The following is a 12,480-nucleotide window of genomic DNA, read 5'->3' on the forward strand; positions in this document are numbered from 1 at the left end:
ATGGTTTTAGTTCTTTCCCCGCAAAAGCAGGTTGTCGGATCGGAACTCGGGATGTTCGGAGAGGACGGAACCTAACTCGATCCAACCCTCAAGTCTCCTGCTGGTCTTCGATCTTCCGAACCCTCCGGAAGAGAGTCAAATCCTCAAGTACTCACACACTAGCAAGATGGATCGCGGAACCTGGTCCATTCCCCTCCTTCCGGCTACAGGTACGTCTTCCTCAAGGCAAGCAAAGCGGCGCAAGATTGCAGTAGCCTGCGGGACGTGCAGGAGCCGGAAAGTCCGGTGTGATGGCCAAAAGCCCGGTACGTGGAGTAGTATCTATTTCTAAGCGTCTTCCATTAATCATACCTTTCAGCATGTGGGCCTTGCCTGGAACGGGCCGAATACCATGGGGTGGACCTGAACTGTGTCTACTCGCGCAACCCCGCTGATAGGAGCGCTTCTTCCAAGTATGCACGCTCTCGTAGTGGAATTTCACTTAGATCAAATGTTGCAAGAAAGGAAAGACTGACCAGCCCTCACACGGAAAGGGAAGCTGCGATACAACGGAACCAACGCCAGCGTTCAACACAGACACAACGCGTTGAAACCCAGCAACTTCCGAGCTTTCACCTGCAAAATGGGCTTGGGCCGTCTTCATATCATCAGCCAGAAACAATATCAAATGATTGCGGCCCACATCTATTGTCTTCCTCCATACCATGCACTGCAACTGGTCCCCAGCGGCAGGCAAACAGTGCCGAGGGAGTCAACGCAATGGTGGGGGAGGTAGCCGCCGATGAAAGATACCCCACACAAGGGTTCTTTGGAAGCTCAAGTGCTGGGGGCTTCATGCGGCAGATCAGGGTCGCAGTGGGAAAGGAAGTGCCATCATCAGGAGCTTCAAACCCGCAATCCTCTCTATTTGATCTTCACAGATCCAAAGGGCCTTCCACCTCTGCCAACATAAACAGCCATGTGCTGCCCCCGCGGCGCATGGCCGACCATCTGATGCAAATATACTGGGAGTTTGTTTTTCCCCTCTATCCCTTCTTCGACCGCGAACAACTATCGGCGGAATATCTTAGAATCTGGAACGGAGAGGGGCCCACTAGCGATGAAGATATGATCATGTGCACATTCAATGTGATATTCGCCCTATGCTGTCAACTATCTGAGAACATCAAGCCGGAGAACCGGGCATCAACGGCCGACAGTTTCTTTTCTCGAGCTAAACAACTGATTCAATTTGACCCGTGGCAGCCAGGATCTACCGCTTTCATTCAATGCTTGCTTTTGATGTCACAGTATCTGCAAAGCACCGATCATGCTGACCAATGCTGGATGGTTACTGGCATGGCAATTCGCAGCGCTCAAAGTCTAGGGCTCCACCTGCCAGAGACAAGTTCACGCCTAGCCAGCAGTCAAGGGAAGGAGCTCGCCAGGAGACTGTGGCATGGATGCGTTCTCATGGATCGGTCAGTTGATGTTGATCCATGATTTTCCTTAACCCTATCTGATTCGATCTGCAGGGTTGTCGCACTGACGCTAGGACGCCCAGCCATGATATCGAAAGAAGCAGCTGGTGCCGTCCCTTTACCTACCATGGTAGATGAAGAGGTACCCCCGGGTTTGCTAGATGCAGAGTCACACTTTCAAGATGGAGAAACAGAGCGACCCTCCTTCATGACATTCTATGCCAAGTGTCTGGAGCTTTATGAAATCTTAAACGATATACTTCTCAGCCTTTATTCGAATAGCAACACTCCACCCGACAGACCCGAAGACCACCATAACTACTACTTTCGAAGCTTCCACGAAGGCCAAGTAACAGTGACTCAGCTCGACTATGCCCTCACCCTGTGGTCTCAGAGCCTTCCGAAAGTCTTTCGATGTCAATCCACACCATTGCCCGCGAACGATGTTATCAGTCGACAGAGAATTGTGCTGAGGTTGAGGTACAACCATTGAAACACTACTGAATGATAAAAATCTGATCACTCTTCACCTACTAGGTTACTCCACATCCGGATGGTCCTCCTCCGTCCAATTCTATCCAAATACTGTGACCTGTACAACCAATCCACTATAACATACCACCCATCCGAAGACTCGCTCCCACAACGCTTCGCTCTCCAATGCTCCATAGTCTGCGTAAAATCAGCCCAAGACCTCATCGACATGACCTATACGAATTTAGCAATGGATAATAGTACTAATACCATCGGCCTACTTCCGGCCTGGTGGTATAATATCCTCTGTACGTCAGTCACATCATACCCACAAAAGCCATAGCTACATTGTTCCCTCTATATCCAAGATCCACAAAACTAACCCCAGTCCGAAACTAAACAACCAGACATCTACACAGCCAGCACAGTCCTAATAGCCGGGCGCCTCCACCAAGCTATCCTCTCCGAGTTACATGAAGACTCCATTTCCCGCACCTGGCAGCGCGCTCTGGACATTCTCCGCAAGTACCAAAGCTACAGTTCCTCTGCGCAGCGATGTATAGTTGCGCTTGAGCTGCTGGATGAGAAAGTCACTGCCGCTATTGATATGAAAAGGAGAGGAGGGAATTACCATGGTTCTGTTATGCCAGCGGGGAACAACAATAGTGGTGGTGGTGATGGTAGTGCTGCCTCGCCACGTGATGTCTCGCTGGGTGAGGGCCTTTCTGCGGCGGTTCTGGATACTTGGGATTTACCGGATTTCTTTGATATGTCTTGGTTGAATAGTGTGCCTAGTAGTCTATTTTGATGCCGAGGCAGACTTGGTATATGGAGTTTGTCGCTATACTCACCAGGCCAGTATAAGCAGATGACTGTCCACGTTCATAGCATCACCTTGCGCTGAGAATGGTCTATTCTATAATTATATCAACAATCGTAACTAAAATATATACAATCTGCTACTACATATGCAAATCTACACCTCCAAAACACACCAACAAACCGTCCACCCTACCCTCCCCCCCAACTTCTCCATAACCCTCCTACTCGCCAAATTATCCTCCGCCGCATTCGAATGCATCCACCCATCATTCAGGCTCATATCCTCCTCAATCCCCCTTCTCATCACCTCTCTCCCCACAATCCCAGCCAACCCCAACCCCCTAACCTCCTCTTCCACATGCAACGTCGCCAAGGTCCCATCCGTACCGAGGAACGCCCACGCAACCGGCTCCTCACTCCCATCGCGATAGACCGCACAGCTCCTCAACTTCGCCAGCGTCTCCTCCGATCTAGGAATAACTGTCCTCGACCGCACAAGTCCCAGTTTCTCTCTTGGGATGCAGCCATCGCTGAAGTGAAAGCCTGGCGGCAAGTTCCCCCCCTCCTTGTCTCGAGGTTGGTGACAGATAACTTCCCGAGGGAGGAGGTACTTGACGTAAGGGGGTTGGCTGAAGCGGTGGACTTTGATTCCCGGAATGAAATCCGCAGGGGAGGTTGGCTGCGCGAGAGAATAGGATGTGTTGCTGTTCAGGAGGGTGGAGAAGAGGCCCGTGTGCAGGTTTCCGAATAAGAAGGCGGTCGGGGGAGGAGGGGGGAGTTGATGGTCTTGGGGTTGGGTTTGGGTTGAAGGGAGTTGGGATAAAGTGGTGAGGTAGGGTGGGAGGAGGTGTTGTTTGATGTGGTGGAGGAGAGAGAGGAGTTGGGTGCGTAGGATGGGGTGGTGTTGGGGTGAGATGGTGGTTATGGGGATTGTGTTACTATTGCTATTGCTATAGCTACCGGGAGTGTCTTCTGGGGATGACGATGATGGTTCTGGGGAGGTGCTAGTGTAGGGAATAGAGGCGGTGCGCTCGAGACTCGAGTACACTATGACTTGATTCTCGCGGCCAGCGCTCAGGTCAACGTAGGCGATCATCCAGGGGAGGAGGAGGAAGAAGGATTCAGGATCCGAAGCAGCTGCAGGGACCGCGGTGTCAGGTGCCAGAGGAGGAGAAGGGTCGGGGACCCGGGGACCTGGAACTGGGACTAGACCAGGATTAGAGACTAGTTCTGGAACAGGAAGTCGGCCTTCCCCTGAGGCTGAGGGTGAGACTGGCGGCGAGGCTGAGGACGAGGCGGGAGGAGCAGGAGCTGGACCCGGGAATGTGGTTAGGATAACTGCAGTGGGGGACGGATGGGCGATCTCATGCTGGATACGGCGGAGCAGGGGCAGCGAGTGAGGGAGATGGGACCGGAGCAATGGAAGCAGCTGGGTCTGGGTCCATTCAGAATGTGGTGATTTTCGTCGATGCGACAGGCCTGATGGATGATGGGATCCGCCTCGTCCTGGGCACAATTCCGGGTTGCAGTTGACATCCTTGTAAGTGGTGTGGAGGAAGGGAGTGCCGCTGGCATGTGTGCCAGGCAGGTGGCTGGCTGTTTGATCGACTGGAAGTGGATATAGACCCGTAAATAGGGAGAAGTGACTAGTACTCAGGAGGAATGGTGAGTGGTAGTGGCAGGGGGGGAAGAGATGCCAGACGGAGAAATTCTGATAATGCAATGGAAGAATGGAAGGAAATCACCACGCGAGAGATGGAAAATGTCCGTGTCAACAGTCTCTAAAATGACAACTTTGACGGGTTACCTTAATTGAAGGGCGTGAGTCATGAAAATTGGGCTGAATATGACGAGTCGTTAATTTCGGACGTGCCCGAAGGCGTCAACTAACCCAATTGGGGGGAAAATATGATATAGCTTAAGGGATTGTAGTAGTCGATAGTTAATAAGCTAAGAGAGGAATTTGTCATTCTTCCCGAGCACGATAGATACTAGTTAGATGGATAGATAACAAACAAGCAAGCCCGTGAGGGTGCAAAATTCCTCCCGTCGGGGACCCCGACTTCCCCGATGTGGCGGTGCATTGAAACAACAAAACAACATCATCAACAGCATACCTTAAAAATTAAATCTCCTAAAATAAGAGTTAATTTATTGATGCAGTCTAGTCTATCTAGTCTAGTCTGAAAAATTTCTACCCTGACAGCATCATCGATCCTTAACCCCCGGGTTCCTGCGCCCGATTATTTTTATCCCGTCTAGAAACGAACTAAAACCCCCTAGTGCTGCCTCCGTCGCATGTCTAGTCTCCGGCTGGTAGCCAACTGCGAGAGCTGGTGGCTGGCTGACGCTGAAGCAGAGATTTCATCTTTCTGGGCAACGACACCATGTGGGCCTGAATGGAATTGTTTTCCTTTGTTCTGTGCATTTTGTGTGGAGGAGAATTCTCCTGAGTCGGTGTCGGTCGCGTTTTTGACAGGTCCCATGCTCCCGGGTCGTCGTCATGCCCGTTTGGGTAAAGGAGATGTGGGTGTAGCTTAATTAATCTATGGGGTTGTGATTTGGAATTGTGAAATCGCGTAGATTATGGAGTCGTCGGGATTTACGCGGAGAGATCGACGCATGTCTTGGAACTTGGACGATTATGTGTGTAGTGGATGGAGAGTCGTAGTATGTAGCTGCTTTGAGTATATTGTTGTTGTTGGGAGTGCGATGTATATTGATTCGAATGTAGTAGTAGATAAAATATACAATGAACATGGTATGAAGTATAGTAGTGATCCAATTTGCCAAATTAACTGAAGCTCAGGAAAATAAATAAAACAAACATAGGAAATATATTTTTACATAGGAGATTCATCATCGTAAACCATCATAGCTAATGTACATTCACCACGGACTGCGCGATCCTACCATCCAATCCTCCATCGCCAACCACTCACTCCAGCGCGCTTCCGCCTCGCGTAACTCTTCCTCTGTTGCTGCTCGCAATGGCCGTAAAAATGGCGTTTGTTCGTCCGGCAGAATGTCATACGCCGCCTTTGTCGACGCCCACCCGCCGCTCTTTGCCGTAAACAAGTAGTTCACCCGCTCTTGCTTGATCATGCTCCCCACTCCCCCGACCCAATCCTCTCCGAAGAACGCGCTCAGTACAGCAGGACTATCCTGTGCTGTTACAATGAGGCGCCGAATGTAAGCGCGTAATGACGGATGGGTTGTTTGGGCCCCTGACTGCTGGCAAGGAAGTCGAATGTTGAGAAATGCGGCCAGCGACTGCACTGTCGGGGTATGCTGCGCATAGGAAACAAAGAACTGCGTGCATGCCAGGTATCTCGGGTACCAGGAGTCAAGGAGGTCCGGACAAAGGTCCGAGGTAGGCTCGGGAACCTCTTCCGTGCCTGTGCGCATAAAGGTTTGACCCTGAATTTGACAAGGTTCTGGGTGGACAGGCCAGCTTGGAGATGATGGTGTCATGGGAACAGCTAAGGCCGGAGGCTCAGGTCTACCAGGACTGGTTTCAGTGTCCATGTTAAGACAAAGAGGTTCTGCGGAAGGGGTTGGCATGGCTTCACGGCGATAGAATGACTTATCAGTGGACTTACTTTGAGGTTGATATGCCAGAGATGCGGCGGAGAAAGGATCGTGAAATTCGACGTAGGGAGGTGAAGTTGCCCTTGAGTCTTTTCCGGAGGGAGATAGATTCATATGCATGTTCGTGTTCATGGCCACGGTGAAAGGACATATGATGATTGACAGGCTATGGACTTCTAATAGGGGAGTGAGATCTGGGTGAAGGTAAAAATTTGGTGAATTGGTGGACCTCAAGCACGAGGGTAGGCCCTCCTTATACTCCTCCTTTCCTCCATGTTGGGAAACGACGGTCAGACCGATAAAAATCGGGGATTAGCATGCGGAAATGCAAGGCCCAAGAACGGTGGGAGCAAGTTCACGAGGATCCGCATGGCAGGTGGAGTTGGCGCGCAAACTATTGCCCATGCGAGGATCTGAGGCTATCACGGATTTGCTGCTATTGACGGGGATGGGTCAAGCCACAGCATTCCAGCCACAGAACGCGAGCCACGGTGATACTATGATAGGACTAGTGGCATAGTTCGTAATGTGGCGCATGTGGGTCGCAGTGGCTGTGCAGCCCTACTCCGGCCTAAGGCTGTAAGGCCGTGTGAAACCCGAGCCTGAGGTACACCGTCTTGCCGCATTGGGTTACTGCTCAGGCACCGCGACCCAATCACCGCCTTCATATATCCCAGGAACCGCAGGGGAGACTTGGAACTAGTAGTCTACTGAGTACAAAGTCAATCCTGGATGTCTTAAAAAGTTCTTAGTGCTTCATACTCGATACTACTATACCAGATTATTACTAGTAGCCATTCTCTTACCTCAATGATGTATGGCCATTGTTTCTCTGCAACCACATTTGCAATCCCGGGAACCTGGACAACCCCAGCGACGCTAACACAAAGGATTTGGAATGGCCAAGAACACCGGGGTCTGCTTTTCCTTCGCTTATTCTCCTCCCCCTCAGCCCGCTCACCCATGGTTTAATCTATCGTTGATTGCGTTTAATAAAGCGACCGGCGCCAATGAGAGACTAAAATGCGACCGTGTGAGTTTAGCAAGTCTCCCATCTAGTGACTCTTGAGTTACCCATGTCCTGGGTCAAAGCCCACCGCTCGCAAACCAAGTGTGGTGGTCCTGGTCGTCGGCGACCTGGACTAACCTCGACCACGACTTGTTGTCTCCCAGACTACTCTGCCCACTCTTCACACCCCCCCAGTCAATGGAGAATCAATAGTCGACACCGATCTGTGACAGCTCCTCTGGCATCCCCGCACCATAGACGACGCAATCATGACACATGATTACCTACTAGTAGTAACTCTCGCAATCTCACACATGGTCCTGATGACCTTGGCTTATGCGGGTGATTGCAAACACCCCCCTGGGTGGTACAGGCATGCGCTCGCTCTTACCCTCATAGTCACCGTACATATGCAACCCCCCAGGAACTGCAAACGTGGAGGAGATCCGATGCGCCTGACTCTCGATATGCAAGGGGATATGGAGGGGGGAGGGAGGGAACTAAGGCCTGCCAGCGCGTCCCATCGCCCATCGGACACACCGGTGGATTGGACGTCGATCAGCAGCGACCAGCCAGTCCGAGTCTGATCTTAACCTAGACTTTGACCCAGCGTCGTGTTGAGGCCGGCGTCCACGCTAACCCTGGGTCCACCGCCTTCGCCTGCCTCAGCCGCTGCTTCGAGTCTACTCCTCATCTGGTTTAGACAGACCTGGCGTGCCTGACGGGTGGAGATGACCGAACCTGGCCGAACCGCTCAGTGGGCGCTCACAATGCTCGTAGGTACCTGCTTGCTGGGATGTCTATTCTAGACTTGGGAGATCGGGATAGCCGCTCATCGTAGCCTCTCTCCTCGGACCGACATGGCCCAGCTCGTCAGGACGCTAGTCAGATTTAGTCAGATTTGTCCCAGTTTTTTCCTGATCACTGGCTCGCTAGTCCCGCAGGCTTATGATATGATGAGATCATGACTGCCGCTAAAACTCAAATCATTCGGGCGATTAGATCCATCACAGTGGACATGCCCGCCAGCCATGGAGGCTGCAGAGATTAAAGGGAAAAAAAAGAAAATAGTAAAAATGGAAATCTTAGGCCAGCCAAGCCCAGCGTTAATCAGGGTCACCCTGCCATGCGCTGAAGCTTCCCCACTCTAAATGATTACGGACGGAGTGGCTGACCGTCACCCTCCACCACAGCATGCTTCGCTATCTCATGCTATATAACCATCAAGGTTTCTCCCGGACGGAAGACACTCGTTCTCTATCCATCACAAAGTCTCTTTCAGAACGTGTATAATAGCATTGATCAGTGCAACTGATTGAAATTGTTCTTCATCCACCACTCTTTCAACTACACTATCTACCCTTTACCATCACACTTCGTCTGTCGCTACCTCGCTCACCATGCCTTACCGCACCAACTACGAGCCTTATGTGAGTGACACTGTTCCAGTGGAATGGAAGACCAATTGCTGATACCTTCTAGACTAGCCAGAGCTTCGAGATGAAGCGCGAACTTTCCACCGAAGAGATCCTCTACCCTCTCGGGACACTCTACCCACACGTCGTGGCTCTTCAGCTCCAAACCGACGAGTACCCGTGGTGCAAGGCCAACCATTACGCTGGATATGACAGCAGTCTCTCAGTGGACGAAGCGTCGGAGCATTATTCGACTAAGTCAATGCTACGCAGGAACAGTGGTATGTGCACCTGTCCTTCATCGGTTGCCTCCGATTTCAAATCCAACCAGTCTGATCTGTCAGACAAGGTGCATATGAGCCACGCTAACGTCTGCGCAGACTCCACAGCCTGCCGCATTGTGTCACGAATTCGGCGACTACTCAACCGCGACGAACTGCGACGTCGCCGACAGGCCTGAATGCCTTCCTTCATTTACATTCGTGTTTTTAATCTTCGTTTATTTTTCCTTTCTTCGACTTTTCTTTGACGACGATTTTTACCACCAACTTCTTGCATAGCTACTGAGCGATACCCGTCTGGCATGACGGTTGTTTCATTTGTTTATCACCAACATCATCTCATCAATTGTCCAGCATGCTGGATCACTCTCTGAGACATTTCCTTTCTGTCTGTTACATTTCTTGTCACCGGTTGCACTGGGAGTTTTCTTTTCGGGTTGGACTTAGCGAGGAGTTTCGGGCATGGGAAGCAAGGGAGAATCAGGCACGGCCGGTTTCGGTATTGATTAGTCCTGACTGACTGGGTCAGATGAGTAACATAATAATCCTAATGAAGACATGTGAAACAACACCCCAAGGTCATCCATCCTCACCAATGTGCAAAATGATATCGAGTAGATAGTATGGTTCAGGAGACGAAGATCTGCCGTAGACTCGTACTGTAGACACTCGTTCCCGACTGACTCCACCCACACGGGGTCATGAAAGCCGCGATCAAACGAGGGATGAACCCAATTCACCAAACCCAATCTAATCAGCACAACATGACTGGCGGATCGAACCTGTTCGACGAGGTTTGGATGAAACCCATCACCACCACCCCCAGCACCACCACCGCACCCACATAACCCCCTGCAGGTGCCCCGTGAGGATCTGACCGACAGGCAGACAGATGGATACATCCCATGACTACCTCCCCATTCCTAATAGCCCGAGACAGGACCGACACGCAGCCGATGCCTAATTGTCCGGATCGAGCCATCCCCGCATTCCGTATCATATGCACCAGGCTCCTCCTGACCCGTTGGACAGATCAGATGCAATGGCACGAACCATCGGACGCCTGCTGCAAGTGCTCATCACCCACTAACTAGACTAGTTCCTGTGTGTCACGATGATCCAGAGCTGCTCCTCTCGTCTCCCCTTTCATTTCAGATTCTGCAGCGTGGCTGTCAGAACTTTGAACGGGTGTTCCCGCGCTGGCCGCGATAAGTTATGGTGGACCGAGGGTTCAGGACGGGAGGATCATGAAGTCAATGTGAGAGATCATATACGGCATCTGGATAATTTGTCTGTGGAATTGCCCTGGAATTGTTCATGAGGGAATTTACGCTTTTGACTTACTATTGATGATTGATTGATGATGTGATGAGAAAGCAGGTGCAGGGTCAGGATATGCCGAGGGATGACTGATTTCTGCGGGGTGTCGATCAGTCAGGGGAAAGAAACCTGGAGAGTGAGGAGAACCACTGCGCGGTTTTGCTTTCTCCTCTTCTTGCTGGCTGGCGCTTCCCAATAACAACTCTTTCTTTTCTTTTTTGTCCATGACGAAGCCTACGAGATAATTGACACTGGTTCTTGTTTTTAAGTGCAGCGCGCAGGACGCCATCGAATCTACCCACCACCACCACTACTCTTTACCCACACCCGCACACACACACCCACCATGCGCATCCTCCCCCTCCTGATCACCTACCTCTTCCTCCCCATAATCACCGCCAAATTCAGCCCCATCTGCATCCGTGTCCTCGGCGCACTGACCGGCCGCCCCAATGATCTCTTTACCAAATTCCAGCGCGAAATCTGCGACCAAGGATGCCAACCCACCGTACCGCACTGGGACCTCTGGACGCGCAACAATACCTTCCTCCCGGCGGTGCGCAGCCTCATGAAACATGTCGATAATCCGCGCCAGGAAGAGGCGATGGTGCGGCTAGGCGACGATGTAGCGGACGTAATCAAGCGACAGTGCGGGCCATTGTTGCAAGGGCGGGATATCTGCTCGGATGATGAGACGCTGGCGGCGTTTGGGACATGTTTCAAGAAAGGGTTTGTGCGGGCGGCATTGACTAATTTGCCGACGTTGCTGCCGCTGGCGTCGGAGGAGGTGTGTCGCGAGCAGTATGAGTGGTTGCAGAAGGATGAGTTGTGGGAGGTGATTATTCCGGGGAAAATGCGGGAGTATGCGGGTGTTTGTCGGGGGTTGGGAGGGGGATTGGGTGCGATGTTGGTGGAGGAGTTGTTGAGTGGATAAGTAGGATTATTACTACTGTTATGGCTGGGTTAGACCTTTGAATAGGTGCCTCCTTCCATCTCTACTAGTATAAAAGAGCTTGTTGTTACTTTCCAATCTCTCCCTTTCTCTTTCTTTTCAACTCCTTAAAAAAGCAATTTTTCCACCCTGAATCAGGTGTTCATATGAGTTAACTTGCAAATTCCCCTCAAATAAGATCTTAGCTTCATCAGGACTTATTAACTAAATAAATGCTGTGTGTCAATGGGATAGCGAAGATGAAACATATTCAGCATTGTCTGGCATCCGACCAAGTTATTTCCAATTTTCTCTTACACCTCCGAAAGTGGCTTTTGGGATTTATGATTTAGTATTGAAGAGCTGATATAGTATAATACAAAGCAGATCTAGATTCAAAGACATTGTATTAGAAGAAGAAGGAGGAGAAAAGAAAAAGAAGAAAAAGAAATAACTGTATAATTAAGTCTTATGGCAGTATCCAGAGAACAGAAAATAAGCAACCTACTATGTGTGATCTAGTGCGTTCTTATTCCTTTTTGATCGGGGTAATGGCCTTTCTCACACATCATGATAGCAATTGAAGTCCCAAACAGGTCCAGTCGCCCGGAAACCGGATAGGTGACGAGTGACTGGTCTGGAGTTGCGTATGGGTCATTTCGAGTCCGTGGCAATATCAAAACAGCAGCTCCAATGCTATTAGGGTAGCTTTAAATCGCAGTCTACGAGCCTTACTATAAACCCTCTAGTTGAGAGCAAAATGTCTTATATAGGTGAGAGAGGTAACGAACTGATAGGTAAGATTCACTCTGAAGTGCAAAGAAGATTCCCGAATTGTTTTTTGCAGAGTGCAGAAAGGTAACTTGTGAAGAGAGTTCAATAGGGAAGATTGAGAGAATTTACAAAGAGTTGTAGTACTGATTAGATCTTAGCGTTAACCTGATTATCTTAGCGGGTCATGCTTGGTATGCTGATTATGTCAAGAATTGACCAAGCTCTCTTGATGTACCCTATGTCACATTATTGATTTTCCACATCAGCGCCGATTACTACGTCTACTAGAGCAGAGTAAGGGATGATAGGATCTGGAGGGCCCATGATATTCAAGTCTTCATGTGAAGAGCGGTGGCATTGCGAATACACCACTATACCGCTAAAATGGTGCACAAAAGTATCA

The 12,480-nt window shown here is 50.4% G+C and overlaps 5 protein-coding genes across 5 annotated transcripts; 3 read left to right on the forward strand and 2 right to left on the reverse strand.

The window, feature by feature from the left end:
- Positions 1 to 166: 166 nt before the first annotated feature.
- On the forward strand, positions 167 to 2,787 carry BDQ94DRAFT_182205 (transcription factor domain-containing protein; the record flags this gene model as incomplete). The annotated part of the gene is made up of 6 exons (XM_026774082.1): positions 167 to 305; positions 359 to 452; positions 534 to 1,460; positions 1,515 to 1,940; positions 1,998 to 2,242; positions 2,342 to 2,787. The coding sequence occupies 6 exons, from the start codon at positions 167 to 169 to the stop codon at positions 2,740 to 2,742; spliced, it is 2,232 nt and encodes a 743-aa protein (XP_026622694.1). The 3' UTR covers positions 2,743 to 2,787.
- Positions 2,788 to 2,833: 46 nt separating this feature from the next.
- Positions 2,834 to 4,292, reverse strand: BDQ94DRAFT_182207 (uncharacterized protein; the record flags this gene model as incomplete). Its single annotated transcript, XM_026774083.1, has 2 exons — positions 2,834 to 4,235; positions 4,271 to 4,292. The coding sequence occupies 2 exons, from the start codon at positions 4,290 to 4,292 to the stop codon at positions 2,911 to 2,913; spliced, it is 1,347 nt and encodes a 448-aa protein (XP_026622695.1). The 3' UTR covers positions 2,834 to 2,910.
- A 1,294-nt stretch (positions 4,293 to 5,586) lies between these two features.
- Positions 5,587 to 6,758, reverse strand: BDQ94DRAFT_150193 (uncharacterized protein). The gene is made up of 2 exons (XM_026767535.1): positions 6,359 to 6,758; positions 5,587 to 6,301 (listed from the first exon to the last, which is right to left on the reverse strand). The coding sequence occupies exons 1-2, from the start codon at positions 6,477 to 6,479 to the stop codon at positions 5,646 to 5,648; spliced, it is 777 nt and encodes a 258-aa protein (XP_026622696.1). The 5' UTR covers positions 6,480 to 6,758; the 3' UTR covers positions 5,587 to 5,645.
- Positions 6,759 to 8,603: 1,845 nt separating this feature from the next.
- On the forward strand, positions 8,604 to 9,854 carry BDQ94DRAFT_150195 (uncharacterized protein). The gene is made up of 3 exons (XM_026767536.1): positions 8,604 to 8,786; positions 8,839 to 9,052; positions 9,152 to 9,854. The coding sequence occupies exons 1-3, from the start codon at positions 8,757 to 8,759 to the stop codon at positions 9,229 to 9,231; spliced, it is 324 nt and encodes a 107-aa protein (XP_026622697.1). The 5' UTR covers positions 8,604 to 8,756; the 3' UTR covers positions 9,232 to 9,854.
- Positions 9,855 to 10,563: 709 nt separating this feature from the next.
- Positions 10,564 to 11,428, forward strand: BDQ94DRAFT_82491 (uncharacterized protein). The gene has a single exon (XM_026776632.1). It carries the CDS (start codon positions 10,719 to 10,721, stop codon positions 11,304 to 11,306), a length of 588 nt encoding a protein of 195 aa, XP_026622698.1. The 5' UTR covers positions 10,564 to 10,718; the 3' UTR covers positions 11,307 to 11,428.
- Positions 11,429 to 12,480: the final 1,052 nt, after the last annotated feature.

This window comes from Aspergillus welwitschiae (assembly GCF_003344945.1).
Source record: "Aspergillus welwitschiae strain CBS 139.54b unplaced genomic scaffold BDQ94scaffold_35, whole genome shotgun sequence".
Classification (NCBI taxonomy): Eukaryota; Fungi; Ascomycota; class Eurotiomycetes; order Eurotiales; family Aspergillaceae; genus Aspergillus; species Aspergillus welwitschiae.

Bases quoted from the DNA above. Each gene is read 5' to 3' on its own strand.
- BDQ94DRAFT_82491 (XM_026776632.1), top strand. From the start codon at position 10,719: ATGCGCATCCTCCCCCTCCTGATCACCTACCTCTTCCTCCCCATAATC.
- BDQ94DRAFT_150193 (XM_026767535.1), bottom strand. From the start codon at position 6,479: ATGAACACGAACATGCATATGAATCTATCTCCCTCCGGAAAAGACTCA. The intron at 6,302-6,358 runs GTAAGTCCACTG...CCCCTTCCGCAG, and splicing joins TCTGGCATATCAACCTCAAA to AACCTCTTTGTCTTAACATG.
- BDQ94DRAFT_150195 (XM_026767536.1), top strand. From the start codon at position 8,757: ATGCCTTACCGCACCAACTACGAGCCTTAT. The intron at 8,787-8,838 runs GTGAGTGACACT...GATACCTTCTAG, and splicing joins GCACCAACTACGAGCCTTAT to ACTAGCCAGAGCTTCGAGAT. The intron at 9,053-9,151 runs GTATGTGCACCT...ACGTCTGCGCAG, and splicing joins AATGCTACGCAGGAACAGTG to ACTCCACAGCCTGCCGCATT.